This window comes from Oryx dammah, unplaced genomic scaffold (genome assembly GCF_014754425.2).
Source record: "Oryx dammah isolate SB20612 unplaced genomic scaffold, SCBI_Odam_1.1 HiC_scaffold_18, whole genome shotgun sequence".
NCBI lineage: Eukaryota > Metazoa > Chordata > Mammalia > Artiodactyla > Bovidae > Oryx > Oryx dammah.
Window position 1 is genome coordinate 71,240,824 of NW_024070202.1, and position 16,822 is coordinate 71,257,645.

The 16,822-nt window shown below is 40.5% G+C and overlaps 1 protein-coding gene across 4 annotated transcripts in view; it reads left to right on the forward strand.

Annotated features, from left to right (window-relative positions):
• OSBPL3 (oxysterol binding protein like 3) overlaps window positions 1–16,822 on the forward strand; it is a 98,616-nt gene that overhangs the window by 22,970 nt on the left and 58,824 nt on the right. For 2 of the 4 annotated variants that reach the window (XM_040259761.1, XM_040259763.1), the window contains exons 5-9: window positions 2,558–2,725; window positions 3,306–3,429; window positions 4,756–4,859; window positions 5,064–5,156; window positions 6,215–6,371. In XM_040259761.1, coding sequence (XP_040115695.1) covers window positions 2,558–2,725; window positions 3,306–3,429; window positions 4,756–4,859; window positions 5,064–5,156; window positions 6,215–6,371 — 646 coding nt within the window. The remainder of the gene's footprint in view (window positions 1–2,557; window positions 2,726–3,305; window positions 3,430–4,755; window positions 4,860–5,063; window positions 5,157–6,214; window positions 6,372–16,822) is intronic. The other 2 variants (XM_040259762.1, XM_040259764.1) reach the window with 1 other exon arrangement.

Sequence of the window (16,822 nt, forward strand, 5' to 3'; positions counted from 1 at the left end):
ATGAAGCAAGAGCTTTGGAGATCCAGATCTGGTTCAGAGCTTAAGCACCTGACTGCTTACTTGCTCTCAGCCTTTGACAAATTATTGAATCTCTGAAAGTCTTAGTTTTCTCACCACTTCCCGCCCCCACAATGGGAACTACTTTGCTCATCTTATGGAGCTGAATGTAGAAAATTTGATGTAATGCCTGACCCACTGTAAGCTCAATAGGTTCATTTATTATATATAATTATTAGATGTTACCCGAGGATTAGAAATTAATTGAGAAAACGTAGGAGTCCTTTCTTACTTGGACAAATTACTTGGAATATTGGGAATGGGGGCTGAGAGTTAGGAAAATAAAAGCTTGAGATTGAGATCTTCACATCTTAGTGTATCCCTGTCCTCCCCATGATATGTCTGTGGTACTTGGGCAAATACATGTTTAGCACATACATGTAGTTGATGGACTGCCCAGGACAGTCAAATCTATACTGTTTTTTAAGCCTAAGCCCCTGTGCTTATGGGGGTATGTAATAATTGTTTAGAGCAGGGTTTCTCACCTTCAGCACATCTGGAGGGTGGGCTGGAAACTTCTTTGCCATGGAGGCCTGTCTTGTGCATTGTAGGATGCCCTGGCCTACCCCCAGTAGATGTCAGTAACAGCCCTCTTCTAATTATCACAACCCCCAAATGTCTGCAGATGTCGTCAAACATCCCCTGGGGTGGTCATAATACCCTTGACTAAGAATAACTAATGTGAATCAAAGGAGGGAGAGACCTGTAATCTTTTTTTAAAAAAGATTTTTTAAAAAATCTTTGAAGGTTTACCACTTCCTCTCAAATAATTTCTCTATTCTAGTTAACAGAGTAAAAGCGCTGATTAATTCCTAATTTTTAAAGAACTAGAAAGCCTCGACATACATCAAATACTAATATCGTGATAAATGCTGGTTAATATTTCTCTGTGTTGATTCACTTCCAGCTCTGTTTGTGTTTCCTGTCCACTCTGACCATCAGTTATGCCTGTGAGAGCGGGTATGTGGACTTATCTGAGGTCCTGGCTGATGGTCTCAGAGTCAGACAGTTTCTAATGTGAGCCATCCAGTCCCAGTCTCTTCCTTTATCGTAGAAGGGGGTCTGGGCAGCAGAGAGTTACGTAGCTGTGCACCTGCAGTCCTGTGACTACCTAAGGGGCTAAAGCAGAACCCTGGTCAGTTATTTAAGAAAGTGCTTTTGTTCTTCTGCCTCGTTTAACCCAGTTAAAAAATGGGTCAAGAGGAATGCTCTGGGCACTGATTTTTAATGGCCTCTAATAGTAGACTAGTACAAAGAATGACACAGGATTCCTATAAAATGCCCAGTAGCAAGGTCTGGGAAATGAAGTACGTTTCAAGAACATAATTTAAAGGAGACAAATAGATGTGAGTCTGTGTTGCTTCTACCTCTAAATGGCATGGGGTTTCAAGTCTTGTGTGTATTTCTAACCAACACAACAAATACAGATGTCAACCAAACACTTCCTAAATGAAGGATGTTGCTGACATTTATTTCTACATCCTTGCTCTCAGTAACAGCTTTAGTGAAGATTTTAACTGAATTGACCTGGATTTTTCTTCTTGGAAGTTAACCTACTGAGTATTCTTTTAGAGTCATTTATATTGCCTTTTCATGAGTCTCTGTTTTCTCGTATATAGATGTCTATCACTTTTCGTTTTGAAAGTATTAATGTACCATCATACATACATAGAAGTATTGACTATTAAGAGAGATTTATGGTGCATAGGTGCTTCATATATTCTTTTTAGTACTTTTGTGCACATTTGATGTATTTTATAATAGTTACTACATACAAACATTACTCTTCATAGAAATTATACATTGATAGTCAATCATGGAGAGAATGGCTAAAAGTTTGTGTTTGTGTGTTTGAAAAATCCTGGAAATCACTGATAATACTTTATCAGATTTTTGTTTTCTAAGAGTGGGAGAAATGTTCTTGTAAATAACCTTCGCATTCATTAACATGTATTCCTCAGTAGCAGTTCATTATCAGAGAAGATGAACAAGGTTAAATATTTCAAGAAGAATTTATTCATTCTCTCCAGTTCAGAGAAGGTTGATCTGAAAAGTCTGAATTAGAAAACAGGTTTTTTATTAATAAAAAATGGTGTAATGTTTTCAGTGGGGATATGAGAAATGGGGACAGGAGAACTTGGAACTGCTTTAAGAGATGGATAAATATCCTTTTTTCTAATTCTTTTTTCTTCTTGTAAGAGATGGATAAATATAAATTTCAACTTGTTTGTTGCTTAATATAAGACATAATAATAGCATAACAGTTGGCTCTTTCACAGAATGCTTAAACGTAGAGTTTATGAAGACCATTCTTACTTTCCATCTCCTACTCCATAGACTTGTTCCATAGACTACATGAATGTAACAAAGTAAATAAATTGGTACTTCCACAGTTCTACATGTGTCACCATGACAGGTGCCAGGAATGACCTCAATGGGATGACTAACTGTTTCTTAGATGAGTGATGCTCTTGTGTCCTTTTGACCCCACACAATCTAGGTAAAGTCAGAGGACGTCTTTGATGAGTGGGTATCCAAACTCCGCCACCACAGAATGTACCGTCAGAATGAAATCGCCATGTTTCCGCATGAAGTTAATCATTTTTTCCCAGGATCTACAGTCACAGACTCTGGTCCTGGGGTCATAGACACCATTTCAAGTAGGAAGGTAATGATTTGCCAATCATGGATCTAAGGGAAGTAGGTGGCTTTGTGGCGAGGAGTCTGCTCTTGGGGGCAGTGTCTGAGGAAGAAGAAGTTTACAGGGAGGAGCAGAATGAGTTTGATCTAGGATTTTATTTGTCTGTGTGTCCCCTCAGTCAGAGCCAGGGCCAGAGGAGTATCTATTAATGCAGAGATCATAACTGAAGAAGAGCATGTACAGAGGGATTTAACATCCTAACTCTCCCTTGATCACTTTGACTTTACTTTGCTTTCTGGCTGTAAACTGCAGGAGATACATTTATAGTCATACAGAACCACACAGTCTTTCCCAACATTTGTGTCATCTTTTCATATGGTTATCATTTGGCAGGAGGAGAATTCAGGGGCCTGTAGCACGGTGTGGCCACATGGGTGACAGCTGGAGCTCTCAGGGTCTCTGATGGAGTGCTTTGCTAGAAGCTTCATTCTCATTATGGGCAGACGGCTTCCATTAGCAACTAGCCCACTTTATTATCCTTTACCCTAAAGTGTTCCCACCAGGCTCTGTTTTCATTTATAATGTGCTTTTGTCATCTGTGGAACAGCGTAACAGTATATCAAAGCAGAATTCGTTTCAAACCGGAAGCAATTTATCATTTTCTTGTGGTGGTGAGACTCGAGTTCCATTATGGTTACAGTCTTCAGAGGACATGGAAAAATGCTCCAAAGGTAGAGTGACTCAAAACCTCTGCTTCTTTCTGTCGAAAACCTCTGCTCTTAGATTTTCCTGATTTCGTTTATACTCCAGGTGAATTTATATTCTCCCTCTAGACTGGTCTATGTTCCCTGTCAGATTCTGCTTATGAAGATCTGCACCCATGATAAACAAAAGACACTCTCTTTTAGAGTTTTATGTCTTCCCTTGGGTGTGTGTGTGAGTAGGTTTCCTTGTCTGTTCTTTAAGCAGCGATGCCCAATTTCCACATAGACTGCTAAATCACAGAATCCAGGGCTTAAGTGCCAAAAATGATTCTGATGCACATCCAAGAACTTATAAATCACTGTCCAGAGGTGAGTGGGTGAATCAAATGGAGATTCCTCACCAAACAGGTGTTCTCTACCCTGGCTGCACATTAGAATTGCAAGAGAGCTTTTAAAATGCCAGGATACCCATGCTCAGGCCCCTCTCCCAGAGAATCCCTTTAAATTAGTGCAGGGTGGGGCTCTGGCATCGCTAGTTTTTCACAGTTTCCAAACTGATTCTAGTAAGGAGCCACTCTTGCTATACAGAAGCTCAGTGTTCTCAACCTTAGTTAAGAATCACCTATGGAACTAAAAAAGAAGTCACCAGTGAGGTTGGGAGTATTCTAATTTAATTGACCAGGGATGAGACTTTTACATAGGTAATTTTAAGAACCTCACCAGTTGATTTTTAAAACCTAGCCACGATTAAGAACCACTATCAGAGAAAGATGCCTGAAAATTACATTTTTCTCTGTTGAATGCAGATAGGATCACGTCTGGGACCATAAAATGTTGCCCTCTCAGTAAATATGAGCAATAATAGTACTCTGCATTTATCAACTTATTTGACTCAACTGTCCTGTGAGCTCAGAATATCATTATCGCCTCATGGACTGTAGCTTGCCAGTCTATGGGATTTTTCAGGCAAGAATAGCAGAGTGAGTTGCCATTTCCTACTCCAGGGGGTCTTCCCCACCCAAGTATTGAACCCCCATCTCCTGCATTGGCAGGTGGATTCTTTGGCACTAGTGCCACCTGAGAAGCCTGTGAGGAAACTGAGACCCAGAGAAGTTATGTAATTTGGCCACGGGTCAGCTCATTAAGTGCGTTCAGACTGAGGCAGCCTGGTTCTCTAGATCTGTGGCCTTAACCACAAGTCTACTGCCTCTCCTATAAAAACGGAAGTAAAATTTCCTAGCTTTACATATGTAAAAGCAAATATAGATAAATGAGAAAAATGGCTGGCACGAGTACAGTGAAGGCTGAACGCAAGACACGTGGCTCCTATTTCTCCTCTTGTTTCCCCTGCAGACCTGGCGCACTGTCACTCCTACCTGGTGGAGATGAGCCAGCTCCTGCAAAGTATGGACATCCTGCATCGGACATATTCGGCACCAGCTATCAATGCCATCCAGGTCAGCCAGAGCCCATTTCTGTTTGCCTGCTGGCACTCTTAGGCTTTCCTCTCTCCTCCCAGCCTTTCACTAACAGGGAAGTTTTTCTGGCTGGATGCTTCAGCCAAATTCAAGGGGATGGAGTTGGTCACTCTGGTGTGTGTCTTTCCCTGTTGGTTTGGTGCATCTTACTGTCTGTGCTCTCTTTCCTGTTTTAAAACAAAGGGTGGAGCTTTTGAAAGTCCCAAAAAGGAAAAAAGATCACACAGGAGGTGGCGGTCCAGAGCTCTTGGCAAAGACGCTAAAGGAATGCTGCAGGTAACCCTTGCTTCCCCCTCCAGGCTGGTTTCCTCAGGGACACATGCTGGGGGCCATACAAAAGTGACTATGTTGTAGTTACTCTCAGATACCCTGTGCAGAGACAGGAATTCAGTCACTTGGGTTTTCTGAATACTAAAATAAGCATGTCATGCATATTGAGTAAAGGAAACATGGGATGCGGTTGGAGCGACTGCAGTCATTTCTAGGGTTTTGGTTTTCCCTTCTTTACTGCTTAGCCTGCCTGCTCTCTTCCCCACTGGGGTATGCACCTTGATTTGTGGCTGCTGTGGTTGTGTGCTCTGTCCCACCTTTTCTGTGCCTCAGTGGACTCACCATCCCTCCGAGCTCACTGGCCAGAGTCTTCGGGAGCAGGACATTGTATAGACTGTCTCTTCTCTCCAACCTTCCCACCTTCCATCAGAAGTTCACTGCATAACACTAACTGCTGACTTTTCCAATGCACAGCTAAGCCAAGATTTGCAGCTCAGTCATTATATATTAAATTTCAGCATTATTAGGGTCAAAATAAATCAGGAACTTACAGAAACTGTTATACTCTTATGTAACTCTGGTTTAAAGCACTTTATGGATTGAATTGAAATACTTTCAAAGCAAAGAGAGATTTGTGTTCAAAACATCTGAGAATGTGATTTGTTTTGTAGAAGCAGCAGGTGCTAATAAAGAAAACATTTTTAAACCTGTTCCATTAACTATTAATATTAGCAGCCTAGATCCTGGGTGATTATTGCAAGGAGGAAGGAATTGAATATAACTTGGAAAGAGCCTGGCCACTTTAGCCGTCATTTTAAACCTATAGCTTTAAAGTTATGATCATCTCCAATTAAAAATGTGATTTCTCACTCAATTGTATTTCATAAGAAGCCAGTGGAAGTTGCCATGGCAAGTGTTTTCCTGAGTTTTCATATAGAAAGTTATCACTCAGTAAAAAAAATGTTCTGTAGAATGTTCTTCTCTACTTTCCAATCTTAGAAACAAGTGAATAGTCTAAGCAACTCACATCTAAAAAGTAATATCTCCCTTTGGTGTCACTTCAGGTACCTAAGCCTTTTTCTGGCCCAATAAGACTGCATTCCTCCAATCCTAATTTGTCTACACTAGATTTTGGAGAAGAGAAAAATTATTCTGATGGCTCTGAAACCTCATCAGAGTTTTCTAAAATGCAAGAGGATCTGTGTCATATTGCCCATAAAGGTAAATGAGTTTTTTTTCTTTTTTGTGTTTCTTTCTTCCAGTGTGTTTGATGAAAATATTATGTGCTTGTCTGAATGTGGGAAAGTCCTTGGAGAAGAGACTCTTAGTTGGTTCATTTTCTGCTCTATTAGGATTTCAGTTCAGTTCAGTTCAGTTGCTCAGTCGTGTCCGACTCTTTGCGACCCCATGAATTGCAGCACGCCAGGCCTCCCTGTCCATCACCAGCTCCTGGAGTTCACCCAAACTCATGTCCATTGAGTCAGTGATGCCATCCAGCCATCTCATCCTTTGTCGTCCCCTTCTCCTCCTGCCCCCAATCCCTCCCAGCATCAAAGTCTTTTCCAATGAGTCAACTCTTTGCATGAGGTGGCCAAAGTATTGGAGTTTCAGCTTTAGCATCAGTCCTTCCAAAGAACACCCAGGACTGATCTCCTTTAGGATGGACTGGTTGGATCTCCTTGCAGTCCAAGGGACTCTCAAGAGTCTTCTCCAACACCACAGTTCAGAAGCATCAATTCTTCAGCGCTCAGCTTTCTTCATAGTCCAACTCTCACATCCATACATGACCACTGGAAAAACCATAGCCTTGACTAGATGGACCTTTGTTGGCAAAGTAATGTCTCTGCTTTTAATATGTTTTCTAGGTTGGTCATAAGTTTCCTTCCAAGGAGTAAGCGTCTTTTAATTTCATGGCTGCAGTCACCATCTGCAGTGATTTTGGAGGCCCCCCAAATAAAGTCAGCCACTGTTTCCACTGTTTCCCCATCTATCTGCCATGAAGTGATGGGACCAGATGCCATGACCTTAGTTTTCTGAATGTTGAGCTTTAAGCCAACTTTTTCACTCTCCTCTTTCACTTTCATCAAGAGGCTTTTTAGTTCCTTTTCACTTTCTGCCATAAGGGTGGTGTCATCTGCATATCTGAGGTTATTGATATTTCTCCCGGCAATCTCGATTCCAGCTTGTGCTTCTTCCAGCCCAGTGTTTCTCATGATGTACTCTGCATATAAGTTAAATAAGCAAGGTGACAATATACAGCCTTGACGTACTCCTTTTCCTATTTGTAACCAGTCTGTTGTTCCATATCCAGTTAGGATTTCAGGCAATCTAATTTTTATTTTTTGTTTATTTTATTGGTAATAGGGAGTGCATTGGCAAAAGTCTCTCTTTAACTTGTAGGGAAGAAGGTGAGAGCCTTAGGAATAATTTAAAGGCTGAGCAATTTATATGAGAGTGATGAGAACGTAAATTGGTACTTTTCTGGAGGGCCATGTGACATCATGTTTCAACTTTTAAAGAAAATCTATCTGTTCAGCAGTTCTACTTTTAAGAATTCATTCACAGGAATTAACTTAAAAGTTATCCATGGAGAAGGCAATGGCACCCCACTCCCGTACTCTTGCCTGGAGAATCCCATGGATGGAGGAGCCTGGAAGGCTGCAGTCCATGGGGTCGCTAAGAGTCGGACACGACTGAGCGACTTCACTTTCACTTTTCACTTTCCTGCATTGGAGAAGGAAATGGCAACCCACTCCAGTGTTCTTGCCTGGAGAATCCCAGGAACAGGGGAGCCTGGTGGGCTGCCATCTATGGGTTGCACAGAGTCGGATACGACTGAAGTGACTTAGCAGTAGCATGTATTAGCTATGATTATTATTATTTATTAACATGTAAAGTATAAAAGTTGAATAAGACTCACATAAACCAGAGGAATAATAAAAATTAGGCCTATTTCTTAAATTTTATATTTTTGTGTCCTTTAATAAAATTTAATATAAAGGAAAAAAAAAAAAAAGTTATCCAAAGACATGTGCTTGCATGGTGGCTCAGTGGTAAAGAATCCACCTGCCAATGCAGGAGACACAGGTTTGATCCCTAGTCTGGGAAGATCTCATATGCCGCAGAGCAGCTAAGGCCATGCACCACAACTATTGAACCTGTGCTCTAGAGCCCAGACACTGCAAGTGTTGAGCCCCCGCGCTGCAGCAGCTGAGGCCGGAGCGCCCTTGAGCATGTGCTCTGCAACAAGAGAAGCCACTCCCGTGAGCAGGCTGTGCACTGCAGTGAAGGGCAGCCCTTGCGCATCGCAAAGACAGAAAAGCCCACAAAGCAATGAAGACCCAGCACAGCCAAAAATACATAAATTAAATTAAATTAAAATTATCCGAAGATGTCCATTGTAGCATTGTTCATATCAAAACTTAGATTTTTCAATATCATTTGTTGTTTAGTTGCTAAATCGTGTCCAACTTTTTTGTGACCCCATGGACTGTAGCCCACCAGGTTTCTCTGTCCATGGGATTTCCCAGGCAAGAATACTAGAGCAGGTTGCCATTTCTTTCTTCAGAGGATCTTCCCTACCCAGGGATTGAACCCATGTCTCTTGCATTTGACAGATTCTTTACCACTGAGCCATCAGGGAAGCCCTTCAATATCATTAGGAAAATGCAAATCCAAACCATGATGAGACATTCCTATGCACCATTAGAATAGCTAAAATTTTTAAAAAAAGTACAGACAGCTGATGAGGATACAGAGAAACTGGATCTCTCATATATTGCTAGTGACAATGCAAGATGGTACAGCCACTCTGGAGAATAGTGTGGCAGTTTTCTATAAAACCAACATGCACTTCAAATACAACCCAATGTTCACATTCCTAGGCATTTATCCCAAAGAAATGTAAACTTAAGTCCACACAAAATCCTATACACAAATGTTCACAGCAGATGTATTAGCCAAAGACTGAAACAACCCAAATATCCTTCAGCAGATGAATGGTTAAACAAAAGGTGATATATCCATACAACAGAACACTATTTTCAGTACTCAGCAATAAAAAGGAATCAAGTGTGGATACAGGCCACTCTGGACGGGTTCTCAAGCACAACATGCTGACCTAAAATAGCCAGTCTCAAAAGGTGTCATAGTGTGTGCTTACACTTATTAACACTTTTGAATTGATCCATGTATAGAATGGAAAATGACTGGTGGTTACAGGAGTCAGGGACAAGGAAGAGAAAAAAGAGGGAAAGTATGATTATGAAGGCTGGTAGTAAGAGGAATCTTGGTGGTGATGGAAAACTCTCTATCCTTATTTTGGTGGTGAGTCTGTGAATCTACACATATGATAAAATTGCATTGACTGATACTTTTACCCATATTCACAAGCGAGAGCCTGTCAAACTTGTGAAATCAGAATCAGAGCCGTAGGTTATACCAACATTCATTTCGTGGCTTAGATGTAGTACCAACGTTATGTAAGATGTTACCACTGTGGGAAACTGGAGGTAGGGCACCCAGGGCTTCTCTGTACTGTTGTTGCAACTTACTGTGAAATTTCAGAATAGAAAGTTTTTTAAAAAAAAAAAATTGGAAATAACCTAAATGCCTGACAATAAAGAGATCAGATTTTTAAACTGCAGTGTAATCATATAATAGAATACTTAACAGCTACATTAATAATAATATCATCTACCTTACATTGAACACATAGTGTCATGCCAGGTGTTTGCTAATAAAAACTTAACATGCAGTGTTTCTTGAATTCATACCATGGAGTAGGTATGACTGTAACCTCTTATCAGTGCACAGATAAGAAATCTGAGACTTAGAGAAGCCAAAGAACTTTGTGAGGGTCCCAGGGTAGAAAGTAGCCAAATAGACTTGAACCCTAACTTGCCTGACCCCAGAGTCTGTGCTTCTCACCTGCTGTCCCAGTGCCCTTACAGATAGAATTAGCCAGGGTTATTTTTATAGGTATTGGAAGATACACACAGTTCAGTCACTCAGTTGTGTCTGACTCTTTGTGACCCCGTGGACTGCAGTAGCAAAAAATACAAGGCATGATCCTGTTTTTTGGGGAAAATATATTAATCTGATATATATAGGCATATTAAAAAATCTAGAAGGATATATACCAGCGTTTTAGTGATGGAGACTCAGTTTAGTTCAGTTGCTCAGTCGTGTCCAACTCTTTGCAACCCCATGAATTGCAGCACGCCAAGCCTCCCTGTCCTTCACAAACTCCTGGAGTTCACTCAAACTCATGTCCATTGAGTCGGTGATATTCCATGTCCAGTTCTAACTGTTGCTTCCTGACCTGCATATAGGTTTCTCAAGAGGCAGGTCAGATGGTCTGGTATTCCCATCTCTTTCAGAATTTTCCACAGTTTCTTGTGATCCACACAGTCAAAGGCTTTGGCATAGTCAGTAAAGCAGAAATAGATGTTTTTCTGGAACTCTCTTGGTTTTTTGATGATTCAGTGGATGTTGGCAATTTGATCTCCTTTTCTAAAACCAGCTTGAACATCTGGAAGTTCACAGTTCATGTATTGTGAACTGTGGAGAATTTTGGAATTGGAGAATTTTGGCTTGGAGAATTTTGAGCATTACTTTACTAGCGTGTGAGATGAGTGCAATTGTACAGTAGTTTGAGCATTCTTTGTATTATCTTCTTTTTGCTTTTTAAAAATTTTTTCATATATTATCATTTTTTAAAGGAGAAAATGAGTTAAAAATTAATTAAATGGGAGGACAGTGCTTGAAATAAGAGAAGACATTTCCTGTTTCCTCTTATCACCCAGAATTTTCCTTCCTTTATATCACTGATTCCTTTCCCTCTTTCCATACCTTCTAAATCTAAAATGTGTTGGTTATGAGGAAATCATTTTATGCTCTTTACAAATTCCCACCTCAAACTCTTGTCCAAGCGACCATTAGCACTTTGTCCATGTTTCGTGGTGCAGTTTTATGATTTATCTATAAAATGGGAAGAATTACCTGCCCCAACCTCTTTAAAGATCTTCGTACACCCCACTGTGTGTTCTCTGGACCCCTTGTAATCATGTTGTTTCATTTTAGGTTGTGTGGGAGGGAATTTGTACTGCTGTTACTTTTCACTAATATGAGCTGTCCTTTTAAAAATGAGAAGATAATGCCTCCCTGCAGAAGAGAACTAGCTTAATTTTACCTACCTTGAAGAAGCTGCTTCCTCAGCAGGACAGTGGTTGCTATACTGACTGGATACACTGGTCCCGTCCTCCAACCCGTGGGCCCGACCTCATGCAAGGTCATGGGCATCAGCCAGCTGCTCTGTCTTTCGGGCTTTGTGAAAACCAGCTGGCTGCAGGATTTGTGCTCCGAGAAAAGGTCCAGGAGCACCTATTCAGCTTCAGCCTGAGCCCCACGGCCTTGCAGACAGCAAATTCTACAAGCAGCCCAGCAAGTGTGGTTTCATTCCTGTGGTTTTAGAGTTCTCGCCCAGACTGGAAGATCTCAGGGAGTTACATTTATACAGGTTGTAACTCAGAGGCCTCACAAAATAAAGACAGTTCTCAGGTTCCCTCTGTGTCCTGTGACCTTGCTTTCTTTCTCACTTCCATTCATACTTTTGAAGCATCTTGACCTTTTCTTCCTTTGTAAGCCTTGTTTTGTTACTGACAATTTTTATTATACTTTTTAAACTGTATCACTAATCTATTGACTGTGATTTCCAAACTCAAGGCAAGAATTCCACTGGTGTTGTAAATAGTCTGTATTACCTACTTTTTCTTCCACATGTTAAATACATCTGAATTCTCCGTTTCATAGAAGTTGGATCAGGTGGTAGAAAATCAGTATACACCCATCCTAAAAAGTGTTTGTAGTATATTGTAGACTATAAGTTTGATTTTATGGTGTGTCATTGGTTCATGTGTCTAGCTTTGTGTCTGTGTTCACAAACACACAAGCAAACAGAGAACAAAATGTACTAAAATCTAAAAGTGTGAATAATTTGCCTTACAAATATTAGCTTGTGTGTGTGTATGTGTGTGCGCATACACACTCAGTTGTGTCTGACTCTTTGTGATTCCATGGACTGTAGCCCACCAGGCTTCTCTGTCCTTGGAAGTTTACATATACCAAAATGTATTTCATGGAACACATTGCCCATAAAACACTTTAAAAACCAAAATTCCATGGTTTAAAATGTTTGCAAAACATTGCTGACTATAATCTGCTTTGCATTTACACCAGAAACAATAAATATTAAAGACCCTGAGAAGTCCTGCAGCAGGGAAATCTGTCAGCTTTGTTTAACTTAATGGTTTAAAGATTTTCAATGTTATTATGGAAATTCTTCCTCCTCCCCAAACTGCTATCAGCTATTGCCAGTCTGGAACTAAACTTCCTGGGAAACATACATCAGCAAACAATGCAAATAGTAAGCCTCTTTGGAGCTAACCCTCTATACCAGCTATGTCAGAAAACTTGCGTTAGACTAAGCCACCTCTGTTACTGATGGGACTTTCACCTCACTGATTAACCTCTCTGGGTCTCAGTTGCCTCGTTTGTTAAATGTCCTGAAATAGTCGTCCTGACTCTTTGGGCTCTCAAAAATTCTATGATTGTCTTCTATGAATAATTGTTTTTCACTGAATGGAAATTATTCTTACTATTGCTTATTGTTACGATGGGACTTTATGAAAAAGTGTTCTACTAGCAGCAGAAGCAGAAATGGTGAGCAGATTTAGGATGGGAAAGCAAAAACTAGTATAGGACTGAGGTCAGGGTGCTCCAAACAGAAGAAGGTAATCACATTCTGCCTTGGCAAGGATAAAAAACGAGATTTTTAAAATACGTACGTCTCTTGCAACCTATGAAAGGTGTTTGCAATGAGAGAAATCTTCATTTACAAATATAAAGGCTAAAAGTATAACAAATGAAACTCTGTTAGATTTTCTGCTGTTCTTTTGTTCCTGGATTCTTTTCCTGTGTTGAGTTTTCATTGAGAGGTCATTTGTTAACTGCTTTGAGCTTATGGAAGCATTGACTAAAAGCCAAATATGTCATAATGATATCATTTTCAAAGATTAAAAGCTAAAAAATATGCACGAAGCCAGGTCACTTATCAAGCATAATTTAGAATTTAGCATAAAAATCTGCCAAGCAACTGCACTCATGGAAATTATCAGTAAATAAGTAATCAAATTACCTAATATAACTAAGGGCTTCCCTGGTGGCTCAGAGGTTAAAGCGTCTGCCTGGAATGCGGGAGACCCGGGTTTGATCCCTGGGTTGGGAAGATCCCCTGGGGAAGGAAATGGCACCCCACTCCAGTACTCTTGCCTGGAGAATCCCATGGACGGAGGAGCCTGGTAGGCTACAGTCCATGGGGTTGCAAGAGTCGGACAGGACTGAGCGACTTTACTTACTTACTTAATGTAACTAAATGAAAGAACTATTTGTGTAGACTATGGACTTGGAAGTGTTTTAAAACTATGGATGTCCTGTGTAGTTTGAGAATTAAGAGAAACAAGATTACAGATGAGATCATCTTAGATATTTTAGATGTTAACATCTCCCACATGCTACATGATGCAGCCAAAAGAAAAGCAAAGAAAAATTCACCAAAATGTAGTTTTCTTTAAAAAGAAAGAAAAAGAAGGAGTCCTGCTGTAGGTTGGGTGCTGTATAATAATGTGTTTTCTCATTTTCCTCAAAGCCCTTTTGAGATATGGGCATTATCCACACACACAGATGTGGAAACCAAGGATTTGTCCAAAATCTAAGTAACAACTATGTGATAAGTGGTAGGATTTCAGTTCACCTTTCTTTCATTGCACAATATCTTTCCCTTGTACCACACTGCTTCCATAGAGGCATGTCCATGGTATTCATAACTGTCTTCTTCAAGAGCATTTTCTTTTCTAGTGTAAAGAAACTGGAGCATATTAAATAGAGCACGGGCAATTAGGAGTATAGGGGTTCTTTAGCACCACCTTTCACCATCCAAACATGCCAGCTCTGCTCTCACTGTCCAAGTCAATAAAAGAACTGCATGGAAATGGGAAAGATAGTGATCATATGGGGCTTCCCTGGTGGCTTGGATGGTAAAGAATCCGCCTGCAATGCAGGAGACCTGGGTTCGATCCCTGGGTTGGGAAGAACCCCTGGAAGAAGGCATGGCCACCCACTCCGGTATTCTTGCCTGGAGAATTCCATGGACAGAGGAGCCTGGTGGGCTGAAGTCCATAGGGTTGCAAAGAGTCGGTCGCGATGATCATATGATGCTTATGGTGCTCCGATCTGTTCAAAGCTCAGCCTATGTCCCACTCTCTTAGTACAGAGTGTTTGAGAAAATGGCTAAAGACAGTCTGGGAAAGAGGTATCATAATTCCTTTCGATATTTAGACACTCCATGAAAGAGGAACTAGTTCTGTTTGCCAAAGAGACACTGAGGTGAACATTAACTTAGAAAAAGGATGGACTTTCTTAACACAAGAAGAGTCTAAAAACAAAAAAAGTGGATGGCTTTAGGGGACAGCAGATGCTCCAAACATGAGCCCAAAGGCTATTTGGCAAGAAGGTTTAGAGGTGAGAGGAGCTGGTCCTTCTATGCAGCAGGGGCCTTGGTGATCTTTGAGGTTCTTTGTAGCTCTGAGCATCTAAAACTTGATATATGGCTTTGTTTATGATCAGATACCCATGGATGTGATCCACTCATTAGATCTATTTTTTTTTAACTTTTGATTTTTCTATAGTATCATGTTAGAAATTAACACTTCTGCCACAGAAGATATTTCTGACCTCTGGGATCCTGTGTCATTGGTAGTTAATGTAAATGTGATCTCCCATGATGAGCCTCTAACTGTTGCTCTGTGTGTGCTGGATGGTTAGACTGCTGTAAAGGACTATTTTATTGTCCTCTGAGTGGGTCTAAACAGTCATTTAAGAAATTTAGTGCCTGATTTGGTCCCCTGAGCCCCCTTTTCAGGTGGTTTAGAAAGCACTTAAGACTTTAAGTATAGTGACTTTGTGAGTTATTTTCTGCTTGTCTTATGCCCTCAACAGTCTTGTCAGCTGTACATTTTGAGCCAAAGTGTATATTCTGATTTAAAATTTTTAATAGTAATCTGTAAGTAAGTGAAAGTTACTCAATCATGTCTGATTCTGCAACCCCACGGAGTGTAGCCCATCACGCTCACCTGTCCATGGGATTCTGCAGGCAAGAATACTGGAGTGGCTAGCCATTCCCTTCTCCAGGGGATCTTCCCACCCAGGGATTCAACCTGGGTCTCCTGCATTGCAGGCAGCTTCTTTAGCGTCTGAGCCACCAGGGAAGCCCTAATCTTCTAGCTTGGTTGAATACCTTGCTTTATGCAGGCCATCTGAAAGCCAGAGGAATTGATTTGTTAAAGTGGCAACCAGCTGAGTGCTACATCTATGCAATAAACATGATGGTGAAAAAAAAATTTTTTGTACTTATGGAAACTGATAGATGTTAACTAGACTTATTCTGTTGATCATTTAGAAATGTATACAAATATTGAATCATTATGTTGTATACTGAAACCAGTATAATGTTTTATGAAAAGAATTATAATAATAAACTAAGGAAACTTCACCAAGAAATAACAGTGAAGAGATGTTTCCCCAAGGACCCACTCAGATGGTCGTGGGGATCCTGTGGGGTTGCCAGGGATGGGATGCCCATCTAATAGAACCTAAAGTGCAGTTTGTGAGTTAGCTGCTGGGCTGGTTGCTCGCCAGCTAAGACCTTCCACTGCTCCTAATGCTCAACCGATTCTAGTCAGTCTCTCATTCATAGAACTTGTACCCTGTGTGCATTTATTTATAAATGATGTCCCAGCAAGAGACTCAGATATCTAAAAACTGCTGCCCGTATTTCAAAAGACTGCAGTCATCATCGCTTTCATCTGTGTATGTTTCTTTCATTACCATCACTATTATTATTTCAATAGCATTTATTATGTATTATATCTGATGCTTTAGGTTAAGTGCTTTAGCTTGCTTAATCCCCATAAAGATCTTATGAAGTAAATGCAATTATTGTCCCTATTTACAAGGGAGGAAACTGGGGTCCAGGTGCATCATATCCTTGTCTGAAGTCTTACAGTGAATAAGTCTTGGAGCTGGGAAGAACCCAGTGCTGCTGCTGGAGCCCACACTATTGGTGGCTCTATTGTGCTGGCCATTATTTTGCTTAATGGAATTGTTTAAATCAGAGATTTAAACTTGTTCCATAGACACTATTAGAAAAATCAGTACCTATTGACCCCATCTTTGGTCACCAGAAGCATCATATTAATAATATGTTTGCATTTAAGTAAATTCCTTATTTGTCCTGTGATTTTGTGAAGAAGTTCTGAGTCTGGGTAAACACCACAACCTCAGATAAGTTCAGGGATGGCCTACTGAGAGAGGTTCACTTGTCTGCATGGCTGTGGAGTGAAGGGAGCAAGTCAGTCATGCATGTTTAATTTCTGTGATACTGAATTGGCCACTCCTAAATAGCAGTGCCTCTAAAAATGCAGCCCCCGGGGAATTCAGTAGTATGCCAGGCCATTAGAGAAGAAGTATATATCAGCCTCTTCCCTCTTCCTGCCTTTCTAAAACAGTATAGAATAAAGGAGATTGGAAAGATAATATTCAAATGTGATTTCCAT